Raw genomic sequence first — 24,818 nt, forward strand, 5'->3', positions numbered from 1 at the left:
TGGGTGAGATTGTTGTTGGCGCAGACTCGATGGGCCAAGTGGCCTCTTTCTGCACTGTAGGAATTCTATGCCACAGGGGAGCATGGAGAATCTCTCCTTCTGTCTCTCCCTGTTCCTTTTCCTTCTGTAAGAAGTCTCACAACACCAGGTTAAAGTCCAACAGGTTTATTTGGTAGCAAAAGCCACTAGCTTTTGGAGTGCTGCCCCTTCGTCAGGTGAGTGGGAGTTCTGTTCACAAACATTCACAAACCGAAAGCTTGTGGCTTGTGCTACCAAATAAACCTGTTGGACTTTAAGCTGGTGTTGTGAGACTTCTTACTGTGTTTACCCCAGTCCAACGCCAGCATCTCCACATCCTTTTCCTTCTCTCAGGTTTAATCACCACCAGGGCTCTCCCCCTCAAAGCCTCTGGTCATCTGGGACTAATGCGACTTTATCTTAAAAAATACCCTGCTAATCTTAAAAAATACTGTGGATGCTGGAATCTGAAAAAATAACAGAAAATGCTGGAAAGTCTCAGCAGGTCTGACAGCGTCTGTGGAGAGAGAATAGAGCCAACGTTTCGAGTCCGGATGACCCTTCATCAGAGCTGAAGACAGAAAACAGGATGAGATTTATACTGTGAGGGGTGCGATAACTGACAGATGTCATTCACAAAAAGACAGGGAGTGTAAATGTTGATGGTCATGGCTGGGAAGGGGGCTGATAGCGGCCATTAAAAGATCAGATTGTGTAAATGGCAGAACAAAGGTAAACAGAGTGTCAAAGGACAACCTGAGACATGTAACAGATAGCCCGAGTGAGGGTCGGAGGGAACAAGATGGAAAGCAAGATATTTTTAAAAATGGAAGAAATGTAAATAATATAACATATAAAATAATAAAAATAAGTAAGGATGAGAGGAGGAAGCTATATCTTCCTTGGCCTTTTTCTCTTTGATTCTTTGTCTCTTGTCATTTCCGTTGTCTTTTCTTGCCTGTCTCTTTCTCCATAACTCTCCCACTCCATTTTATTGTTTCTCTTGTGCAATCTCTCCTTGCTTTTTTCCTGACTGTGCCCTCTGTCACTGACCAGTTGTCTCATTCCCCCATGTCTCTGCTTTGTCTCACCTTGTTCAGTTTTCCCCCATCCCCAACACCACCCTCCTCTGTGTCTCTGACTGTGTGTCTATCTCCTGGTCTCTATCTTTGTCTCTATCTCTTTCTTCCCGTCTCTGTGTATCTGTCTGTCTGTCTCTCTCTGTGTCTCACTCTCTTTCTCTTTCAGATTCTCTCCCCTCCTCCACTGGTTACACTGTCAGGTCCTGAAAATCCAGCAGTTCCCGCTCAGTCATTTGGTTTTGTTTCTTTGAAAATTGGTCCTGAAAGAATGAGAGTCTGAGGGTGTGTTTAGTGGATTGGAGGAGAATTGTGTAAGATGCTGTGGGTGTAAGATTAGATGATCCCTGGGTTTGAGGATATGACTCTGCTGCTGCCTCAAGGGTTTCACATTCTCCAAGTTCCAGCAGCGATTGGGACTGAACATTTATTAAAGCCATTTTACTCACCGAATATTTCCTTCTCAAGAGCTAAAGCTCCCTCCTTGGAGACAGCAGCAACACTTCAGCCTTACACAAGATGGATTCCCAGAGTGGATCAGTGGATAGTGGTCTGTCAGGGTCAAGCGGTGGGACTTTGGCTGTCAGCAAGTCCCAGCTGGAAGATTCTGGAGTGAGTCTCTCGCGCACTGAGGCCTGCTGCACTTTGATCCCATGCTCCAAGCGAGACCGATCTGCATTCTCCCACACTGTCAGCCTGTGGCAAATCCCACAGGTTTCCATGTCAACACCTTTGGCACGGCATCAGTCAGAGCTGCAGGTGGGCCGAGGCCCAGAGGTGGGCGTCCTGAACAGCCCCCTCCCTCCACTGGACCCAGTACACCAAAAGCTGGAGAAGGTCCTCCAGAGAACATTGTCACGGAACCAGAGAGAAGTAGTTCGACCCTGGGAGGCTGTGTCTGGTGGAGTGGGTCATCGGCACTCACTCCTGTCTTTCAAACCCCTGGCCCAGTCACAGCCCGTGCTCACCAGCTGCGGCAAGGGGGCAGTGCCAGGCACTCGCTGCACCCTTCGGAGGAGCTCAGTCACTAACAGCATGAATGGCCGCCTGGAGGTGAGTACCAGACTGACCATGTTTGAATAGTGACATTACTGGACCAGCAGACAGTGTCGCTCAGTGGGCACAGAGGGTGCTGGGACTTGGTGTGAACAGGCAGCAGAGTTTGAGGTGAATTGAAATTTCCAGAGTGTGGAAGGTGGAATAGTCGTGTCTGGAGGATTTGGATTAGCAATAGCAACCTGGTGAGTTTAGAAGAAGGTTCGTCACAGTACAGAAAGGAATGGATCTGAGTAATCTGAGGAAGAGACTGCCAATGATCTAGGTCTGGTTTTCGTAAGTGGCCTTTAAACCAGTTACTGTGCAGGAGTTTAGAAAACAAACTGTGTGGAGATTGCTGTCTGACACAATATCAAACATGACAGTAAATTGTGTAGCTGGCAGATTAAGGAGCGTGAGAGTGCCCAGGACTGGGTGAGAGAAGAAGGAATCTCTCTCAATCCTTGGCTGAGATCCATGCTTTGTTTCAAACCTAAGCAGTGATATACTTTGTTGAAAGAATGAAAAAAAATGAAAGAACTTAAATTTCTATAGCACCTTTCACACCTTCAGAATGTTCCTAAACATTAAACACTTAAAAACATTTGAGTTGTTGGAATGTAGGAAATGCAGCAGCCATTTTTGCACAGCAAGGTCCCACAAACAACAATGTGGTAATGACACGAAAATCTATTTTTGTGTTGATGATTGAGGAATAAATATTAGCCCCAGGATAACTCCCATGCTCTTCAAAATCATGCAGAGGCTATCAGACCAGTCCGTCACCTCCCTCACTCCCCAACAGCCCTCTCATTGTCTGAGAGGCACTCTCTGTTGCAGCCTATTCTTCTAGCACTCTTTTCCTGGCCCCTGGAGCTAGCTAGCTGGTCATCCCTGATGCCCAATCAAGCCTCCGAACGCAAAGAACTCTATTTCCATGTCCCAGCAGTCTGGAATATTCTGGAATGTTATATGTGATCCCAACTTGTTCGGTTCAGGTTCCAGAGGAATTACAGGAGACTTCTTCGGAATTGGCACCTTGTGTATCAGAACAGCTACATTAACCCTTCATGATTACAATCTATTCACTCTCTGAGCACAATTTCAACTGTCACTCTTGTTTGTGTGCACAGAAACTTGCAGTGTCTGTGTGGATCAGTTTGAGAGTCTGTATATACATCAATGTGTGAATGTGTAAGGGCATTTAAATGGTCATTGGATAAACATATGGATGATATTGGAATAGTGTAGGTTAGATGGGCTTTAGATTGGTTTCTCTGGTCGGCACAACATCGAGGGCCGAAGGGCCTGTACTGCGCTGTAATGTTCTATGTGTGTGTGTCTGTGTCATTTTTTGAAGTCAGCACGTTGGCACAGTAGTTTCCTCTGGGTGCTCCGGTTTCCTTCCACAGTTCGAAGCTGTGCAGGTTAGGTGGATTGGCCACAGTAAAATTGCCCCTTTGTGTCCCAAGATGTGTAGATGGATTAGCTATGGGAAATGTGTGGGGTGACAGGATATTCTGTCAGAAAGTTGGTGCAAACTCGATCATCCCAGTGGCGTCTTTCTGCACTGTAGGGATTCTATGATTTATTTTTACTACTTGCATTGAACTGCCTGCTTCAACACAACTGAGTGGTTTACTCAGCCATTTCAGAATGGGACTGGAATCACATGGAGGTGAGACCAAGTACCTGTTAATTGTGTAGTAGTTGAGTGTCTAGTTATGTTCAGATGGTGGGCAGCAACTGGGCAGTCACTTGGGATAGAGCCGTTGAATCAGATTGAAGCAGTAATTGTTGGGTTAGGGGGTGTATGTTTGTAATGTAAAATGTTTTCAGTGTGTAAAAGCCTCAATATATCTAAGCGGGAAATAGATAGATTTGTAAACTCGAAAGGCATTAAGGGATTTGGGGAGAGTGCAGGAACATGGTGTCGAGATGGAGGATCAGCCACCATCATATTGAATGGCAGAGCAGGCTCGAAGGACCTTCTGCTCCTATTTTCTCTGTTTTCATGTTAGGCTCCTGTTCTATTCCTGGTTTCCTGGAGCAGCTGAGTAAAGACAGCAGATTTCTGTCCCAAAAGGACATGAGTGAACCACCTGGATTTTGACAGCACTCCGATTGTTTCATTGTCACTATTACTGATACCAATTTCTAATTCTGGATGTATTTAAGTAACTGAATTTAAATTCTCCAGCTACCAGGAGGTTTGGACACATATCTCTGAATCATTTGCCCTCGGTGGATTCCTGCTGCAGTAATATAACTGTGCTAATTATCATAGTTGTATTGTGAGTGTATGTGAGAGATGTGGCAATGTGCAGCACCTCTCAGTGAATCCTCCACACCCTCTAACATCTCCTTACTCCGTGCCAAAGCTTCCAGTGTGGAATGTTGCCAAAATTTGGTTTCTGTTGGCAGCTCTGAGCTGAGTTTGAGTTGTTGTTTTATGAGTGCGTAACTAACTACCTGTGGGTTTGAAGGTTCAGGTTTTAATGGGAATCTGAGTTGAATCATTTAACACCACTCCCTGGTTTGAGAGACTGGAGTTGAGTTCACCTCAGTGCTGCCTTTTTGTGCTGTCTACCAGCTGGAACTGGCTCCCCTGTGACTTTCTGCATCTTGTGTGTCTCAGGAGAAATGGGAAGCATCGGGCCTGAAGCCTCCAGGTTTGAAGTATCTGGAGCAGGTATGTCGCTTGTTGGACAGGATCGCTGATCTTCAGGAAAGGAATTCACTGCTGAAACAGGACAAGCTGCAGTTGGAAGAGAAGATAAGACAAAAAGAAAAGCAACAGGTATGATTAAAGAGGGGTCCATGGCATCGGTCTACCCACAGGGTCATGGGTACGTTTCCCTCTCCACACATGTGCAACAAGCCCCCACCCCAACAAGCCCCACCATCAGGGGCCACTGGCACCCTTCCCCACTTCAACCCTGGAGGCATAAGGGAACCATAATCAGCACCCCGGGGTGACTGACACTTTATCTCCCCACCACCAAGGTTATCAGTACGCTCCTTGGGGCCACTGACTCTTTTCTCCCTTTTCTAGGGTTCACTGCCCCCCTAGGGTCACTGACTCTCTTCCCCCACCCCATGGAAGTCATTGCTAGCAGCTGCTGAGCCTGTGTGTGCTCTCTAATCTCAGCCAGTGGTTGAGTTATGTTGAACCCTCTCAGGGTTCTCTCTCCGTCAGCAACTCCTGCCAACACTCTCACAAACATGACACTGAGTCAGAATGCTCACATGAACCGATTTTACATTCCTGTGCTGGGTAGTAATTAATCGTGTCAGACAAGTGTAAAAGGAATGTGTTTAACAGGTTTTGCTCTGAGGTTAACTGTGTTTCCGCTTGACAGTGTGGAAGTAGCCATAATGCCTTCTTTTTCTGTTGTGTAGGAACTCCTTAAACATTATTGTTCCTGCGGTTCAGCAACTTTGTTTCTGAGAGATCTCAGTCTGCATGGGCACAAGGATTCTCTGCATCTCTCTCACAATTCCACAGCCCCTTCCCAATGTCCGCCACACCACCACCTGGAACATTCTGAGCAATATTCCCACATCTTCTTCCAAAAAAGATGGGCATCAGACTCGGGCAATTTGTGTGAGGCAAATGGTGAGATGGTCAATGTGTGAATATTGTTCAATTCTCCTCACGGTCACTTTTAGAATGAGGAATTAGCGAGCAATTAGCATTGAAAATAAACAGATTTGGTAGTGGCGATAATAAAAGCAAAATACTGCGGATGCTGGACATCTGAGATAAAAACAAAATGCTCAAACATTCAGCATCTCTGGCAACGTCTGTGGAGAACAAAAGCCATACAGACTCAAAACATCAACGCTGTCTCTCTCTCTCTCTTCACAGATGCTGCTTCAACTGCTGGGTTTTTCCAGCATTGTCTGCATTTGTTGGTATTGGGGACAATTGGGTACGAATTCGGGCACAGATGGACAGAAGGGGTTAGTGGGTATGGTGACAGAGCCAGGGATTGGAGTGGTGGGGGGAGGAGCTCACAGCAGGCCACACAGATCAATGGGGGTGGACGGGAGGTTGCAGGTGGCTGGAACGGAGGAGTTCCAGGATGTGGGAATTGGGTTGGGAGATTGAGGGTATTGGAAGTGTCAGGGATAAAGTTGTAAATTTTCCAGGAGGTTCTAAGGTGCCAGCTGTGGCTCAGTGGACACTTTCACCCAGGTCCTGTTGTGAACGTTATGAGTTTAACGTTCACTCTCGAGATTTAAACACAAAATCACTCCCAGTGAAATGCTGAGGGAGTGCCGCACTGTCAGAGGGTCAGTACTGAGGGAGTGCCGCACTGTCAGAGGGTCGGTGCTGAGGGAGTGCCGCACTGTCAGAGGGTCAGTACTGAGGGAGCGCCGCACTGTCAGAGGGTCAGTGCTGAGGGAGTGCCGCACTGTCAGAGGGTCAGTACTGAGGGAGTGCCGCACTGTCAGAGGGTCAGTGCTGAGGGAGTGCCGCACTGTCAGAGGGTCAGTGCTGAGGGAGTGCCGCACTGTCAGAGGGTCAGTACTGAGGGAGCGCCGCACTGTCAGAGGGTCAGTGCTGAGGGAGTGCCGCACTGTCAGAGGGTCAGTACTGAGGAAGTACCACACTGTCAGAGGGGGGTCAGTACTGAGGGAGTGCCGCACTGTCAGAGGGTCAGTGCTGAGGGAGTGCCACACTGTCAGAGGGTCAGTACTGAGGGAGTGCCGCACTGTCAGAGGGTCAGTACTGAGGGAGTGCTGCACTGTCAGAGGGTCAGTCCTGAGGGAGTGCCGCACTGTCAGAGGGTCAGTACTGAGGGAGTGCTGCACTGTCAGAGGGGGTCAGTACTGAGGGAGTGCTGCACTGTCAGAGGGTCAGTCCTGAGGGAGTGCCGCACTGTCAGAGGGTCAGTGCTGAGGGAGTGCCGCACTGTCAGAGGGTCAGTACTGAGGGAGTGCCGCACTGTCAGAGGGTCAGTACTGAGGGAGTGCCGCACTGTCAGAGGGTCAGTACTGAGGGAGTGCCGCACTGTCAGAGGGTCAGTACTGAGGGAGTGCCGCACTGTCAGAGGGTCAGTGCTGAGGGAGTGCTGCACTGTCAGAGGGTCAGTACTGAGGGAGTCCTGCACTGTCAGAGGGTCAGTACTGAGGGAGTGCCGCACTGTCAGAGGGTCAGTACTGAGGGAGTGCCGCACTGTCAGAGGGTCAGTACTGAGGGAGTGCCGCACTGTCAGAGGGTCAGTACTGAGGGAGTGCCGCACTGTCAGAGGGTCAGTACTGAGGGAGTGCCGCACTGTCAGAGGGTCAGTACTGAGGGAGTGCCGCACTGTCAGGGGGTCAGTACTGAGGGAGTGCTGCACTGTCAGAGGGTCAGTACTGAGGGAGTGCCGCACTGTCAGAGGGTCAGTACTGAGGGAGTGCCGCACTGTCAGAGGGTCAGTACTGAGGGAGTGCCGCACTGTCAGAGGGTCAGTACTGAGGGAGTGCCGCACTGTCAGAGGGTCAGTACTGAGGGAGTGCCGCACTGTCAGAGGGTCAGTACTGAGGGAGTGCCGCACTGTCAGAGGGTCAGTACTGAGGGAGTGCCGCACTGTCAGAGGGTCAGTACTGAGGGAGTGCCGCACTGTCAGAGGGTCAGTACTGAGGGAGTGCCGCACTGTCAGAGGGTCAGTACTGAGGGAGTGCCGCACTGTCAGAGGGTCAGTACTGAGGGAGTGCCGCACTGTCAGAGGGTCAGTACTGAGGGAGTGCCGCACTGTCAGAGGGTCAGTACTGAGGGAGTGCCGCACTGTCAGAGGGTCAGTACTGAGGGAGTGCTGTATTGGTGGTGGTGTCTTTCTGAGATGTGTCTGCCTCCGAGGTGTATGAGGAAACTGAATTTGATGGAAAGTTTGCAGATTTGGTGTGAGTGACATTCACTTGACATCTTGTCAAAGAGAATATGTGAATTAGATTCTGCACAGAACAGAGAGACTCTACATTTTATCTGTAATTGTTCTTTGATCTCCTGCTTTTGTCATGTTCTTCCTGTCACAGGAGGCAGCACATTCCACCTCGATGAAGGTGATTCCTGTCAATATGGGAGTCAGGATCATCTATCCAACAGTGTTCGTAGAAAAACCTTTCAGAAAAAAACTGCACGAGTTATCAAGGTAATTGTGTTTCTGATCCCATGTACAGAGTGATTGCGCATTCTGTGGCCATTCAGCCCATCGTGAGTGTGTTGGTAAGCAGTCCACCAGCTGCTGCCTCCTGTATTCCCTGTGGATCATTTTACACTCTGGTTTCTCAGTTCCCAATTCTCATTTATCTGATGTTGCAGCCTGTGCCTCAAAACCCAATATGGTAATAACCTTTCTGTCTGACTATTCCTCTGGATATTCCTCTCGATTCTCTCTTTCATTCTTCCAATAATTATTCTGTCATTGTGTCTTTGACACTTATTTTCCCCTCTCACAACTTCTCCAAATGTTAAAATACAATGAAACATAGAAACATAGAAGATAGGAGCAGGAGGAGGCCATCTGGCTCTTCGAGCCTGCTCCGCCATTCATTACAGTCATGGCTGATCGTCCAACTCAATAGTCTAATCCTGCTTTCTCCCCATAACCTTTGATCATGACCTTTGATCATAACCTTTTTGCCCCAAGTGCTATATCCAGCCGCCTCTTGAATGCATTCAATATTTTGGCACCAACTACTTCCTGTGGTAATGAATTCCATAGGCTCAGCACTCTTTGGGTGAGGAAATGTCTCCTCACCTCATCCTAAATGGTTTACCCTGAATCCTCACATTGTGACCCCTGGTTCTGGACTCCCCCACCATCGGGAACATCCTCCCTGTATCTATCATGTCTAGGTCTGTTAGAATTTTATAAGTCTTTATGAGATCCCCCCTCATTCGTCTGAACTCCAGTGAAAACAATCCTAACCGAGTCAATCTCTCCTCACACATCAGTCCCACCATCCCCGAAATCAGCCTGGTAAGCCTAATTAAATTTTAATACCTGATTAAATTTCCCATTTCACTTTCTGTGTTTTACATTCTCTGTGTCTCTATATTTCTTTACCCTCCTATCTCCATGAAGGGAATAGCTGAGGGATAAAAACATAAGAACTAGGAGCAGGAGTAGGCCATCTGGCCTCTCGAGCCTGCTCCGCCATTCAATAAGATCATGGCTGATCTTTTTGTGGACTCAGCTCCACTTACCCGCCCACTCACCATAACCCTTAATTCCTTTACTGTTCAAAAATGTATCTATCCTTGCCTTAAAAACATTCAATGAGGTAGCCTCAACTGCTTCACTGGGCAGGGAATGCCAAAGATTCACAACCCTTTGTGTGAAGAAGTTCCTCCTCAACTCAGTCCTAAATCTGCTCCCCCTTATTTTGAGGCTATGCCCCCTAGTTCTAGTTTCACCCACCAGTGGAAACAACTTCCCTGCTTCTATCTTATCTATTCCCTTCATAATCTTATATGTTTCTATCAGATCGCCCCTCATTCTTCTGAATTCCAATGAGTATAGCCCCAATCCACTCAGTCTCTCCTCATAAGCCAACCCTCTCGACTCTGGAATCAACCTAGTGAATCTCCTCTGCGCCCCCTCCAGTGCCATATATCCTTTCTCAAGTAAGGAGACCAAAACTGTACACAGTACTCCAGGTGTGGCCTCACCAGCACCTTATACAGCTGCAACATAACCTCGCTGTTTTTAAACTCCATCCCTCTAGCAATGAAGGACAAAATTCCATTTGCCGCCTTAATTACCTGCTGCACCTGTAAACCAACTCCTTGTGATTCTTGCACAAGGACACCCAGGTCCCTCTGCACAGCAGCATGCTGCAAGTTTCTACCATTTAAATAATAGTCCATTCTGCTGTTATTCCTACCAAAATGGATGACCTCACATTTACCAACATTGTACTCCATCTGCCAGACCCTCGCCCACTCACTTAGATTATCTATATCCCTTTGCAGACTTTCAGCGCTCTCTGCACACTTTGCTCTGCTACTCATCTTAGTGTCATCTCCGAATTTTGACGCACTACACTTGGTCCCCAACTCCAAACCATTTATGTAAATCGTAAATAATTGCAGTCCCAACACTGATCCCTGAGGCACACCACTAATCACTGATCACCAACCAGAAAAACACCCATTTACCCCCACTCTTTGCTTTCTGTTAGTTAACCAATCCTCTATCCATGCTAATACATTACCCATAACACCGTGCACCTTTATCTTATGCAGCAGTCTTTGGTGCGGCACCTTGTCAAATGCCTTCTGAAAATCTAGATACACCACATCCACAGTTTCCCCATTGTCCACTGCACATGTAATGTTCTCAAAGAATTCCACCAAATTAGTCAAACATGACCTGCCCTTCATGAACCCATGCTGCGTCTTCCCAATGGGACAATTTATATCCAGATGTCTCGCTATTTCTTCCTTGATGATAGATTCAAGCATTTTCCCTACTGCAGACGTTAAGCTAACCAGCCTATAGTTACCTGCCTTTTGTCTACCTCCTTTTTTAAACAGAGGCGTCACATTTGCTGTTTTCCAATCTGCGGGAACCACCCCAGAGTCCAGCAAATTTTGGTAAATTACCACTAGTGAATTTGCTATTTCCCCCACCATCTTTTTTAGTACCCTGGGATGCATTCCATCAGGACCAGGAGACTTGTCTACCTTTAGCCCCATTAACTTGCCCAACACTACCTCTTTCGTGATAATGATAGTTTATAGGTCCTCACCTGCCATAGCCTTCCTGTCATCAATTTTTGGCATGTTATTTGTGTCTTCCACTGTGAAGACCGACACTAAATACCTGTTCAATGCCTCAGCCATTTTCTCATTTCCAGTTATTACATCCCCCCTTCTCGTCCTCTAAAGAACCAATGTTTACTTTTGCCACTCATTTTCGTTTTATATATTTGTAGAAACTTTTGCTGTCTGTTTTTATATTCTGAGTTAGTTTACTCTCGTAATCCTTCTTACTTTTCTTTATAGCTTCTTTCATGGCTTTCTGTTGACCTTTAAAGATTTCCCAATCCTCTAGTTTCCCACAAATCTTTGCCACTTTGTATGCATTTTCTTTCTTTCATACCCTTCATAAAGAAGGGTATAATTTGATACCCTTCTTTATTTCCTTAGATATCCGTGGCTGATTATCTCTTTTTCCACAGTCCTTCCTTATCACTGGTATATACTTTTGCTGAGCACTGTGAAAGATCACTTTGAAAGTCCTCCACTGTTCCTCAATTGTCCCACCATAAAGTTTTTGCTCCCAGTCGACCTTAGATAGAAACATAGAAAATAGGAGCAGGAGTAGGCCATTCAGCCCATCGAGCCAGCTCCACCATACAGTATGATCGTCTGATCCTCTATCTCAACACTATACTCCAGCGCCCTCTTCATACCCCTTGATACCTTTAGAGTCTAGAAATCTATCTGTCTCTTAAGTATATTCAGTGGCTTAGCCTCCACAGCCTTCTGTGGTAGAGAATTCCACAGGTTCAGCACCCTCTGAGGAAAGATGTTTCTCCTCACCTCAGTCCTAAATGGCCTATCTCATATCCTGAAACTGTGACGCTTATTAGAACACCGCAGTCGAGAAAACAACATCTCTGCGGTCTGTCTGGCCCTGTCCGAATTTTATACATTCAATGAGATCTCCTCTTTCTTACCTCCAGTGAATACAGGCCCAGTCGACCCAACCTCTCCTCAGACAACATCCCTATCATCAATGAAGGATAGATGAGGCCTAGGGAGCAAAGAGTAGGGGCAGGGGAGGGATCTATTTTTGGCTGCTGCTTCACTGCTCCCTTTTCCATGTCACTTCTAACCTTCCTATAACAGGGTGCCGAGAACAGCAACAATACTGCGACCTGAACAAAGACTTACATAGATATGACATCATCACGTCTTTCTGTATTCAGCCCTGTATACAAAAGCTAGAATTCCATTTTTCCTAACTTCCACAGTTAATAGAACATTACAGCGCAGTACAGGCCCTTCGGCCCTCGATGTTGCGCCGACCAGTGGTACCAATCTAAAGCCCATCTAATCTACACTATTCCAATATCATCCATATGTTTATCCAATACCACTTGAACGCTCTCAACGTTGACGAGTCCACCACTGCTGCAGGCAGGGCATTCCACGCCCTTACTACTCTCTGAGTAAAGAACCTACCTCTGACATCTGTCCTATATCTCTCACCCCTCAATTTAAAGCCATGTCCCCTCGTGCTAGCCATCATCATCTGAGGAAAAAGGCTCTCACTATCCACCCTATCTAATCCTCTGATCATCTTGTATGCCTCTATTAAGCCACCTCTTAACGTTCTTCTCTCTAACGAAAACAACCTCAAGCCCCTCAGCCTTTCCTCATACGATTTTCCCACCATACCAGGCAACATCCTGGTAAATCTCCTCTGCACCCTTTCCTATAATACGGCGACCAGAACTGTATGCAATACTCCAAATGCGGCCGTACCAGAGTTTTGTACAGTTGCAGCATGACCTCCTGGCTCCAAACCTCAATCCCTCTCCCAATAAAAGCTAACACACCGTACGCCTTCTTAACAACCCTATCAACCTGGGTGCCAACTTTCAGGGATCTATGCACATGGACACCCAGATCCCTCTGTTCATCCACACTACCAAGTATCTTACCATTAGCCCAGTACTCTGTATTCCTGTTACTCCTTCCAAAGTGAATCACCTCACACTTTTCCGCATTAAACTCCATTTGCCACCTCTCAGCCCAGCTCTGCAGCTTATCTATGTCCCTCTGTAACCTGCCACTTCCCTCCGCACTGTCTACAACTCCACCAACTTTAGTGTCATCCGCAAATTTACTAATCCATCCTTCCACGCCCTCATCCAGGTCATTAATAAAAATGACAAACAGCAGTGGCCCCAAAACAGATCCTTGCGATACACCACTAGTAACTGAACTCCAGGATGAATATTTCCCATCAACCACCAGCCTCTGTTTTCTTACAGCTAGCCAATTCCTGATCCAAACCACTAAATCACCCTCAATCCCATGTGTCTGTATTTTCTGCAAAAACTTACCATGGGGAACCTTATCAAACACTTTGCTGAAATCCATATACACCACATCAACCGCTTTACCCTCATCCACCTCCTTGGTCACCTTCTCAAAGAACTCAATAAGGTTTGTGAGGCACGACCTACCCTTCACAAAACCGTGCTGACTATCCCTAATCAAATTATTCCTTTCTAGGTGATTATAAATCCTATCTCTTATAATCCTTTCCAATACTTTGCCCACAACAGAAGTAAGGCTCACCGGTCTATAATTACCAGGGTTGTCCCTACTCCCCTTCTTGAACAAGGGGACAACATTTGCTATCCTCCAGTCTTCTGGCACTGTTCCTGTAGACAATGATGACCCAAAGATCAAAACCAAAGGCTCTGCAATCTCCTCTCTAGCCTCCCAGAGAATCCGAGGATAAATCCCATCCAGCCCAGGGGACTTATCTATTTTTATCCTTTCCAGAATTGCTAACACCTCCTCCTTATGAACATCAATCCCATCCAGTCCAACAGCCTGCATCTCAGTACTCCCCTCGACAACACTGTCCCTCTCCAGTGTGAATACCGACGAAAAATATTCATTTAGTGCCTCTCCTATCTCTTCAGACTCCATGCACAACTTCCCACTACTGTCCTTGACTGGCCCTAATCTTACCCTGGTCATTCTTTTACTCCTGACATACCTATAGAAAGCTTTAGGGTTTTCCTTGATCCTACCTGCCAAAGACTTCTCATGTCCCCTCCTGGCTCTTCTTAACTCTTTCTTTAGGTCCTTTCTGGCTAACTTGTAACTCTCAAGCACCCTAACTGAGCCTTCACGTCTCATCTTAACATAAGTCTCCTTCTTCCTCTTCACAAGAGATTCAACCTCCTTAGTAAACCACGGTTCCCTCACACGTCTGCTTCCTCCCTGCCTGACAGGTACATATTTATCAAGGACGCGTAGTAGCTGTTCCTTGAACAAGTTCCACATTACAATTGTGCCCATCCATACCAGGCAACATCCTGGTCAATCTTTTCTGTACCCTCTCCAATGTTAAAGATTGCACGTTTCTATCTATCCCTTGCCCTCTGTCTCTCCCTGCGCTCTGTTACAATCTCAGCATTTGGAGCACATCCTGTTGACTGTCCATTTTCTAATATATATGATTTCACCTCCTTATGTACTGAGGTGTATCTGCCTTCTCTCTCTGCCCAAATAAACAACAAAGAAAATTACAGCAGAGGAACAGGCCCTTCGGCCCTCCAAGCCTGCACCGAACATGCTGCCCGACTGAACTAAAACCCCCTACCCTTCCGGTGACCATATCCCTCTATTCCCATCCTATTCATCTACTTGTCAAGACGCCCCTTAAAACTCACTACCGTATCTGCTTCCACTCCCTCCCCCGGCAACGGGTTCCAGGCACCCACTACTCTCTGTGTAACAAATCTGCCTGATACATCTCCTTTAAACCTTGCCCCTCGTACCTAAAACCTATGCCCCCTAGTAATTGACTCTTCCACCCTGGGAAAAAGCTTCTGACTATCCGCTCTGTCCATGCCTCTCATAATCTTGTAGACTTCTATCAGGTCTCCCTTCAACCTCCGTCACTCCAGTGAGAACAAACCAAGTTTCTCCAACCTCTCCTCATAGCTAATGCCCTCCATACCAGGCAACATCCTGGTAAATCTTTTCTGTACCCTCGCCAAAGCCACCACATCCTTCTGGTAGTGTGACGGCCAGAATTGAACACCATATTCCAAGTGCGGCCTAACTAAGGTTCTGTAAAGCTGCAACATGACTTGCCAATTTTTAAACTCAATGTCCCGGCCGATGAAGGCAAGCATGGCGTATGCCTTCTTGACTACCTTCTCCACCTGCATTGCCACTTTCAGTGACCTGTGTATCTGTATGCCCAGATCCCTTTGCCTATCAATACTCTTAAGGATTCTGCCATTTACTGTATATTTCCTATCTGTATTAGACCTTCCAAAATGCATTACGTCACATTTGTCTGGATTAAACTCCATCTGCCATCTCTCCGCCCAAGTCTCCAACTGATCGATATCCTGCTGTATCCTCTGATGGTCCTCATCGCTATCTGAAAATCCACCAACCTTTGTGTCGTCTGCAAACTTACTAATCAATCCAGTTACATTTCCTCCAAATCATTTATATATATTACAAACAGCAAAGGTCCCAGCACTGATCCCTGAGGAACACCACTTGTCACAGCCCTCCATTCAGAAACACACCCTTCCACTGCTACCCTCTGTCTTCTTTGACAGAGCCAGTTTTGTATCCACCTTGCCAGCTCACCTCTGATCCTATGCGACTTCACCTTCTGCACCAGTCTGCCATGAGGAACCTTGTCAAAGGCCTTACTGAAGTCCATGTAGACAACATCCACTGCCCTACCCTCATCAATCATCTTCGTCACTTCCTCGAAAAACTCGATCAAGTTCGTGAGACACGACCTCCCCTTCACAAAACCATGTTGCCTCTCACTAATACGTCCACTTATTTCCAAGTGGAAATAACTCCTGTCTCAAAGAATCCTCTCCAATAATTTTCCTACCACTGATGTAAGGCTCACCGGCCTGTAATTACCTGGATTATTCTTGCTACCTTTCTTAAACAAAGGAACAACATTGGTTATTCTCCAATCCTCTGGAACCTCCCCTGTAGCCAGTGAGGATACAAAGATTTCTCTCAAGGCCCAAGCAATTTCCTCCCTTGCCTCTCTCAGTATTCTGGGGTATATTCTATCAGGCCCTGGGGACTTGTGTACCTTAATGTTTCTCAAGAACCCCAATACCTCCTCCTTTTTGATCTCAACATGACTCAAACTATCTACACATCCTTTCCCAGACTCATCATCCACCAAGTCCTTTTCTTTGGTGAATACTGACGCAAAGTACTCATTTAATACCTCGCCCATTTCCACTGGCTCCACGCATAGATTCCCTCCCTTGTCCTTGATTGGGCCACCTTCTCCCTGGCTACCCTCTTGCTCTTTATATGTATATATATATATATATATATAAAGCCTTGGGATTTTCCTTAATCCTGCTGGCCAACGCTTTTTCATTATCCCTTTTAGCCTTCTTACTCCTTGCTTAAGTTTCTTTCTACTTTCCTTGTCTTCCACACTTGCTTTGTGTGTTCCCAGCCTCCTAGCTTTGACAAAGGCTTCCTTTTTCTCTTTGAGTCGGCTCACAATATCTTTCGTTATCCAAGGTTCCCAAAACTTGCCATACTTATCCTTCATCCTGGCTGGGAGTTTTGCTAGAGTGTTTCGGCAGGATTTAAACTAGTGTGGCGGGGGTCGGGGGGAAACAAAGCAGTAGGTCGGTAAATACTGAGGCTGGAGTTGAGCTGGAGGTCAGGGCAAGGCTAGCTAAGAAGAGGAGCACTCTGGAGGAGGATGACCTGAGTGGGTCTGGAGTGCATCTGCTTCAATGCGAGGAGCGTAACGGGTAAGACAGACAAACTTAGGGCCTTAATGCTTATGCGGAATTTGGATGTGGTTGCAGTGACGGAAACTTGGTTAAAAGAAGGACAGGACTGGCAGCTGAATATTCCGGGGTATAACTGTTTTAGGCGAGACAGAGGAGGGGCTAAAAAAGGTGGGGGAGTAGCGATATTAGTTAGGGAGCATATTGCCGCGGTGCAGAGGGTAGACAACTTAGAGGGGTCATGTGCTGAGTCACTGTGGGTGGAACTCAGAAACAGGAAGGGTGCAGTCACTATGCTGGGGGTGTACTACAGATCACCCAACAGCCCACGGGAAGTGGAGGAAAGGGTATGTCAGGAGATTCTGGATAGGTGCAGAAAAAATAGGGTTGTTGTAGTGGGGGACTTTAATTTCCCTGGTATACTCTGGAAAGTGCTTAGAGCTGGGGTTCTGGACGGGGAGGAATTTGTAAAATGCATACTGGAAGGTTCTTTGGAACAGTATGTAGATAGCCCGACTAGAGAGGGGGCTATACTGGACCTAGTTCTGGGAAATGAGCCCGGTCAGGTCGTCAAAGTTTCGGTAGGGGAACATGTGGCAAATAGTGACCACAACTCTGTTAACTTTAGGATAGTAGTGGACAAGGATGAGTGCTGTCCTACGGGCAGGGTGCTAAATTGGGGGAAGGCTGACTATAGCCGGATTAGGCAGGAATTGGTGGACGTTGATTGGGAGAGGCTGTTCGGGGGTAAGTCCACGTCTGGCATGTGGGAGTCTTTTAAGGAACAATTGATAAGGCTGCAGGATAGGCATGTGCCTGTAAAAAGGAAGGATAGGAAAGGTAGGATTCGAGAGCCGTGGATAACCAGGGAAATTGAGGATCTGATTAAAATGAAAAGGGAGGCGTACGTTAAGTCCAGGCAACAGAAAACAGATGGAGCTCTGGAGGAATACAGAGAGAGTAGGAAAGAACTCAAATGGGAAGTTAGAAGGCAAAGGAGGTCACGAGATGTTCTTGGCAGGCAGGATTAAGGTGAATCCTAAGGCATTCTATTCATACGTTAGGAACAAAAGAGTTGTCAGGGAGAAAATCGGACCTCTCAGGGACAAAGGAGGGGAATTATGCTTAGAACCCAAGGGAATAGGGGAGAACGTAAATGAATACTTTGCATCGGTATTCACAAAGGAGAGTGAAATGTTAACTGCGAGGGTCTCGGAGGGAGGTGTTGACCCGTTAGAGAAAATCTCCATTACAAGGGAGGAAGTGTTAGGTTTTTTAGGGAACATTAAAACTGACAAAGCCCCAGGGCCTGATGGCATCTATCCTAGATTGCTCAGGGAGACGAGAGATGAAATTGCTGGGCCTCTGACGGAAATCTTTGTCGCTTCTTTGGACACAGGTGAGGTCCCTGAGGATTGGAGGAAAGCGAATGTGGTCCCGTTGTTTAAGAAGGGTAGCAGGGATAACCCAGGAAATTATAGGCCGGTGAGCTTGACGTCCGTGGTAGGGAAGTTGTTGGAGAGGATTCTTAGAGACAGGATGTATGTGCATTTAGAACGGAACAATCTCATTAGTGACAGACAGCATGGTTTTGTAAGAGGGAGGTCGTGCCTTACAAATTTGGTGGAGTTTTTTGAGGAAGTGACAAAAACGGTTGACGAAGGAAGGGCCGTGGATGTCGTCTATATGGATTTCAGTAAGGCATTTGACAAAGTCCCACATGGCAGGTTGGTTAAGAAGGTTAAGGCTCATGGGATACAAGGAGAAGTGGCTAGATGGGTGGAGAACTGGCTTGGCCATAGGAGACAGAGGGTAGCGGTCGAAGGGTCTTTTTCTGGCTGGAGGTCTGTGACCAGTGGTGTTCCGCAGGGCTCTGTACTGGGACCTCTGCTATTTGTGATATATATAAATGATTTGGAAGAAGGTGCAACTGCTTTTATCAGCAAGTTTGCGGATGACACGAAGATGGCTGGACTTGCGGATAGCGATGAACATTGTCGGGCAATACAGCAGGATATAGATAGGCTGGAAAATTGGGCGGAGAGGTGGCAGATGGAATTTAATCCGGATAAATGTGAAGTGATGCATTTTGGAAGAAATAATGTAGGGAGGAGTTATACAATAAATGGCAGAGCCATCAAGAGTATAGAAACACAGAGGGACCTAGGTGTGCAAGTCCACAAATCCTTGAAGGTGGCAACACAGGTGGAGAAGGTGGTGAAGAAGGCATATGGTATGCTTGCCTTTATAGGACGGGGTATAGAGTATAAAAGCTGGAGTCTGATGATGCAGCTGTATAGAACGCTGGTTAGGCCACATTTGGAGTACTGTGTCCAGTTCTGGTCGCCGCACTACCAGAAGGACGTGGAGGTGTTGGAGAGAGTGCAGAGAAGGTTTACCAGGATGTTGCCTGGTATGGAGGGTCTTAGCTATGAGGAGAGATTGGGTAAACTGGGGTTGTTCTCCCTGGAAAGATGGAGAATGAGGGGAGATCTAACAGAGGTGTACAAGATTATGAAGGGGCTAGATAGGGTGAACGGTGGGAAGTGACGATCACGAGGGGTCACGGGCTCAAGGTGAGAGGGGCGAAGTATAACTCAGATATTAGAGGGATGTTTTTTACACAGAGGGTGGTGGGGGCCTGGAATGCGCTGCCAAGTAGGGTGGTGGAGGCAGACACGCTGACATCGTTTAAGACTTACCTGGATAGTCACATGAGCAGCCTGGGAATGGAGGGATACAAACGGTTGGTCTAGTTGGACCAAGGAGCGGCACAGGCTTGGAGGGCCGAAGGGCCTGTTTCCTGTGCTGTACTGTTCTTTGTTCTTTGTACTGTTCTTCTATCCTTCCAGGAATGTGCCGGTCCGGAATCCCTATCAACTTACACTTGAAAGCCTCCCACATGCCAGATGTTGATTTGCCCTCAAACATCTGCCCCCAATCTACATCCATCCTGTTTACCATTGACCACAATCCCCGATATTTATTCCTGTGCTTGCAGCCGCACCATTTACACAAACAGGAAAATAATAGAGATTCTGGGGCCCTTTGTCCATCTGCCATCAATCTAAAAAATATCCCTTCCCTCCCAAACACTTTACCCTCCAGTAAGTAATCCCTTTCATAGCAGATGCTTCTGAACATGGCAGCTGATCAAATGCTGTATAGAAACACCGTAGAAACACTTATGGTATTTGCTACCAAATAAACCTGTTGGACTTTAACCTGGTGTTGTGAGACTTCTTACTGTAGAAACACTGAAGCAGCCCTCTGCTGGGATTGTTTCAACAAGCACATTGCAATCATAAGCCCACCTCTCTCAACTCTTCATCCTGAAGTAGTAACTCGAAGCCTGCATTGAGTGAAGTCCAAATGTCTCATTGATTGTTTCAGAAGCAGCAGCCTCGCTGGGATGGAGTTTGGGATGTGCTGCACCGCTTAACCGGCAAGTCCAGGAGAAGAGGCAGCTTTGTGACCAAGTTTAAAGGGTCAACTCATCAGAATCCCCGGTAAAATGTTAACAAAACACCAAAACAGACTTACAGAATGTAAATGCTCAGCAGGCACTGTGGAAATCCAAGTGGAGTTGGGATCCGGGGTTAATGAACTTTCACCATGGCAAAGAAGAACTTTAAGGCAGTGCTTGTGGGGTTATTTTTTCCTTCTTTGTGGGGATGCTGAATAAAGACAACCATTTGCAGGATAACAGTGTAGGACAGTGATCAGAATTAGCAGATGAAAAAGGTATTAGATGGGTTAAGGTGAGTATTGTCTTACCAGAAGAGGGAAGCAGCAGGGAGAGGGGGAATCTGCTCCACACTGAGATTGTATTCTCCTCCTTACTGGCAGTGAAGGTACATCTATTCCAGGGTGTATGAACCCCACAATCACTGTGTGGGATTGTCCCTTTAAGGGCAACACAGCAGAAGAGGGTCACCTGGCTTGAGGAACCAATTGAGATGAGAGTGGGTAATCACCCCAATGGGTGGAGCCCTCACTTGGGCAGAAGACAGGTAGGGACTGGGGCAACTGGTGGACCTGTGTACTGTTTTCCTTATTAAAGACATTTTGTGTTCCAGCAAAGTCTGTAAACGTGCTTCATTATTGGAGGGTCCAGAACCCCATCTTTGTGACTTGCTTTCAAGGCTGCTGATGCCCAGCGTCTCCTGACACACTGGGAGACACTGCCAGAGATTTGTTAAATAGAAGAAGGGAAGACTTGCTTTTGTGACATTGGACTGAAGGATAAATATTCACACCAGTACATTTGGGAGAGCACTCCCGCTCTTAGAGTCATAGAGGTTTACAGCATGGAAGCAGACCCTTTGACCCAACCTGTCCATGCTCCCCTTTTTTTTTAACACACCTAAGCTAATCCCAATTGCCCGCATTTGGCCCATATCACTCTATACCCATCCTACCCATGTAACTATCTAAATGCTTTTTAAAAGACAAAATTGTACCCGCCTCTACTACTACCTCTGGCAGCTTGTTCCAGACACTCACCACCCTCTGTGTGAAAAAATTGCCCCTCTGGACACTCTTGTATCTCTCCCCTCTCACCTTAAACCTATACCCTCTAGTTTTAGACTCTCCTACCTTTGGGAAAAGATATTGACTATCTAGCTGATCTATGCCCCTCATTATTTTATAGAAATCTATAAGGTCACCCCTTAGCCTCCTACACTCCAGAGGAAAAAGTCCCAGTCTATCCAGCCTCTCCTCATAACTCAATCCATCAAGTCCTGATAGCATCCTAGTAAATCTTTTCTGCACTCTTTCTAGTTTAATAATATCCTTTCTATAATAGGGTGACCAAAATTGCACACAGTATTCCAAGTGTGGCCTTACCAATGTCTTGTACAACTTCAACAAGACATTAGGGCCTGGGTGGGATTGTGGTCGGTGCAGATTCGATGGGCCAAATGGCCCCTTTTTGCACTGTAGGGTTTCTATGATTCTATGATTCCAACTCCTATATTCAATGTTCTGACCTTCTTCACCACTCTGTCCACCTGTGACTCCACTTTGAAGGAGCTATGAACACGTACCCCTAGATCTCTTTGTTCTGTAACTCTCCCCAACGCCCTACCATAAGTCCTGCCCTGGTTCAATCTACCAAAATGCATCACCTCGCATTTATCTAAATTAAACTCCATCTGCCATTCATCAGCCACTGGCCCAATTGATCAAGATCCCGTTGCAATTGGAGATAACTTTCTTCACTGTCCACTATGCCACAAATCTTAATGTCATCTGCAAACTTACTAACCATGCCTCCTATATTCTCATCCAAATCATTAATATGAATGACAAATAACAGTGGGCCCAGCACTGATCCCTGAGGCACACCGCTGGTCACAGGCCTCCAGTTTGAAAAACAACTCTCTACAACCACCCTCGAAGCCAATTGTGTATCCATTTAGATACCTCACCCTGGATCCCGTGAGATTTAACCTTATGCAACAACCTATCATGTGGTACCTTGTCAAAGGCCTTGCTAAAGTCCATGTAAACAATATCAACTGCACTGCCCTCATCTACCTTCTTGGTTACCCCTTCAAAAAACTCAATTAAATTTGTGAGACATGATTTTCCACTCACAAAGCCATGCTGACTGTCCCTAATCAGTCCTCGCGTCTCTAAATGCCTGTAGATCCTGTCTCTCAAAATACCTTCCGACAATTTACCCACCACAGATGTGAGGCTCACTGGCCTGTCGTTCCCAGGCTTTTCCCTTCAGCCCTTCTTAAACAAAGGTACAACATTTGCCACTCTCCAATCTTCAGGCACCTCACCCGTGACTATCGATGATTCAAATATCTCGGCTAGGGGACCTGCAATTTCCTCCCTAGCCTCCCCCAATGTCCTGGGATACACCTCATCAGGTCCCAGGGATTTATCTACCTTGATGCACTTTAAGACTTGCAGCACCTCCTTCTCTGTAATATGTACATTCCTCAATACATCACTATTTATTTCCCCAAATTCCCTAACATCCATGTTTTTCTCAACAGTAAATACTGATGAGAAATATTCATTTAGGATCTCACCCGTCTCTTGTGGATCTGCACATAGATGACCTTGTTGATCCTTAAGAGGCCCTACTCTCTCCCTTGTTACTGTTTTGTTCTTTATGCATTTGTAGAAGCTCTTTGGATTCTCCTTTGCCCTTTCTGCCAAAACAATCTTCTTCAATTGATGCCGTGGGAGCTTTTAGCTTGGGTGACCCTGTATTCATAAGAATGTGACTCGTTAAAAAAGAGGCAGCCATCCCATCGCAGTTCCTCCTCAACCCCAACAACCTTTTCTCTTCTTAGACTTGTGCTTGGCCTCAGTGTCCAGAGAGGAGAGGAGGAGGCTTTGGCCTAGACAGAGAGGAGAGGAGGAGGCTTTGGCCTAGACAGAGAGGCTTTTTAGAGTTGAACAGGAATCCTCGTTGCTGGGACAGAATGCTGGACAGAGCAGGGCTGGGTGAAGCACTCTAGGTTTTCACTGGAGAATAAACTGTAACTCTGTGGTGTGGTGAGGAGATTATAATTCCGAATTGGAGAATGAAAATTAATCATGGCCTGTTCTTTCTTTTTCAGCTGATGTATTGGAACCTCAGAGAGGAAGGTGAACCCTCAGTGAGATGGCTGCTCAATCCAGGTGGCGAATAGTAGTGGGAATGGGGAAGGAGGGCTGCACTCACTGAGCAAGGGGGAAACAGGCAGCAGCGAATTCTATGGATACACTTGGCTGAAGCCCTAGAAACGGTGGCTGTGTCGTGACAGCCCGAGCTTGCTGTTCCAGGAAAGTTATTGAAATGGTCTGTTCACATTGTTCCATTAATCAGACTGTCTGTGTATTCAATTCATTTAAACAATAAATGTATTCATTGCACAGAGACACTGCAAAAAAGAGTTGATAAACTGCTCAGATCCACTCAGGAGCATGGAGCTCCACCTGATACCTCCTCACCCACCCTCTTCACTCCTACCTGCTTCCTCTATTCAATGCCTTTCCTGCTGTCTCTCTGACTAAGCAAGTCACTGTCTATTCAGTCTTTCCTGATTGATAATCGTCATGAGTTCTGGTATCCTTCTTGTGAATGTCTCGCGATGTGTTTTATAATTGTACGCAGTGCTCCAGGTGTGCTCGAACCAAGGTTCAATGCAAGTTCAACATCAACCATCATTTTCTGGGACTTGAAACTACACATTCTAAAATCCACCCTAACCAAACAATTGATGATCTTTTGGTAGGGGAAATTCAACAACCTGTCCTGGTCCCCCCCATGCCGACACTATAGTTAAGAAAGCCCACCAACGCCTCTACTTTCTCAGAAGACGAAGGAAATTTGGCATGTCAGCTACGACTCTCACCAACTTTTACTGATGCACCATAGAAAGCATTCTTTCTGGTTGTATCACAGCTTGGTATGGCTCCTGCTCTGCCCAAGACCACAAGAAACTACAAAGGATCGTGAATGAAGCCCAGTCCATCACGCAAACCAGCCTCCCATCCATTGACTCTGCCTACGCTTCCCGCTGCCTCGGAAAAGCAGCCAGCATAATCAAGAACCCCATGCACCCCGGATTCTCTTCCACCTTCTTCCATCAGGAAAAAGATACAAAAGTCTGAGGACATGTAGAACCGACTCAAGAACAGCTTCTTCCCTGCTGCCATCAGACTTTTGAATGGACTTACTTCGCATTAAGTTGACCTTTCTCTACACCCTGGCTACGACTAGAATACTACATTCTGCACTTTCTCCTTTCCTTCTCTATGAATGGTATGCTTTGTCTGTATAGTGCGCAAGAAACAATACTTTTCACTGTCTGTTAATACATGTGACAATAATAAATCAAATCAATAAAAATCTGGAATTAAAAGTCTAACCGTAACCATGAAATCATTGCTGACTCATAAAAACTCACCTGGTTCATTAATGTCCCTTTAGAGAAGGAAATCTGCCGTCCTTACGCGGTCTGGCTTACATGTGACTCCAGACCTACAGCAATGTGGTTGACTTAAAATTCCCTCTGAAATGGCCTAGCAAGCTACTCAGTTCAGGACAATTAGATATGGCCCAGCCAGTGATGCCCACATCCCATGGATGAATTAAAAAAAGGGATAATTTCTGTCCCACTATGACCATCTGACTGCCTCATAGAATCCCTCCAGTGCAGAAGAGGCCAT

The 24,818-nt window shown here is 46.5% G+C and overlaps 1 protein-coding gene across 3 annotated transcripts; it reads left to right on the top strand.

Annotated features, from left to right (window-relative positions):
• The first annotated feature begins 489 nt into the window (after positions 1 to 489).
• LOC144510208 (uncharacterized) lies at positions 490 to 24,521 on the top strand. 3 transcript variants are annotated; one of them, XM_078239703.1, is made up of 7 exons: positions 490 to 621; positions 1,566 to 2,150; positions 4,771 to 4,932; positions 5,535 to 5,751; positions 8,160 to 8,275; positions 20,028 to 20,143; positions 23,225 to 24,521. In XM_078239703.1, the coding sequence occupies exons 2-7, from the start codon at positions 1,617 to 1,619 to the stop codon at positions 23,226 to 23,228; spliced, it is 1,149 nt and encodes a 382-aa protein (XP_078095829.1). In that variant the 5' UTR covers positions 490 to 621; positions 1,566 to 1,616; the 3' UTR covers positions 23,229 to 24,521. The 3 variants fall into 3 exon arrangements, with proteins under 3 accessions (XP_078095829.1, XP_078095830.1, XP_078095827.1); XM_078239701.1 differs by lacking the exon at positions 490 to 621 and having other exon boundaries at positions 1,424 to 2,150; XM_078239704.1 differs by lacking the exons at positions 490 to 621; positions 20,028 to 20,143 and having other exon boundaries at positions 1,416 to 2,150; positions 23,225 to 24,499.
• The last annotated feature ends 297 nt before the right edge of the window (positions 24,522 to 24,818 follow it).

This window comes from Mustelus asterias, chromosome 22, assembly GCF_964213995.1.
Source record: "Mustelus asterias chromosome 22, sMusAst1.hap1.1, whole genome shotgun sequence".
Lineage (NCBI taxonomy): Eukaryota > Metazoa > Chordata > Chondrichthyes > Carcharhiniformes > Triakidae > Mustelus > Mustelus asterias.

Bases quoted from the DNA above. Each gene is read 5' to 3' on its own strand.
- LOC144510208 (XM_078239703.1), top strand. From the start codon at position 1,617: ATGGATTCCCAGAGTGGATCAGTGGATAGTGGTCTGTCAGGGTCAAGC. The intron at 4,933-5,534 runs GTATGATTAAAG...TCTGTTGTGTAG, and splicing joins GACAAAAAGAAAAGCAACAG to GAACTCCTTAAACATTATTG. The intron at 8,276-20,027 runs GTAATTGTGTTT...TGATTGTTTCAG, and splicing joins AAACTGCACGAGTTATCAAG to AAGCAGCAGCCTCGCTGGGA.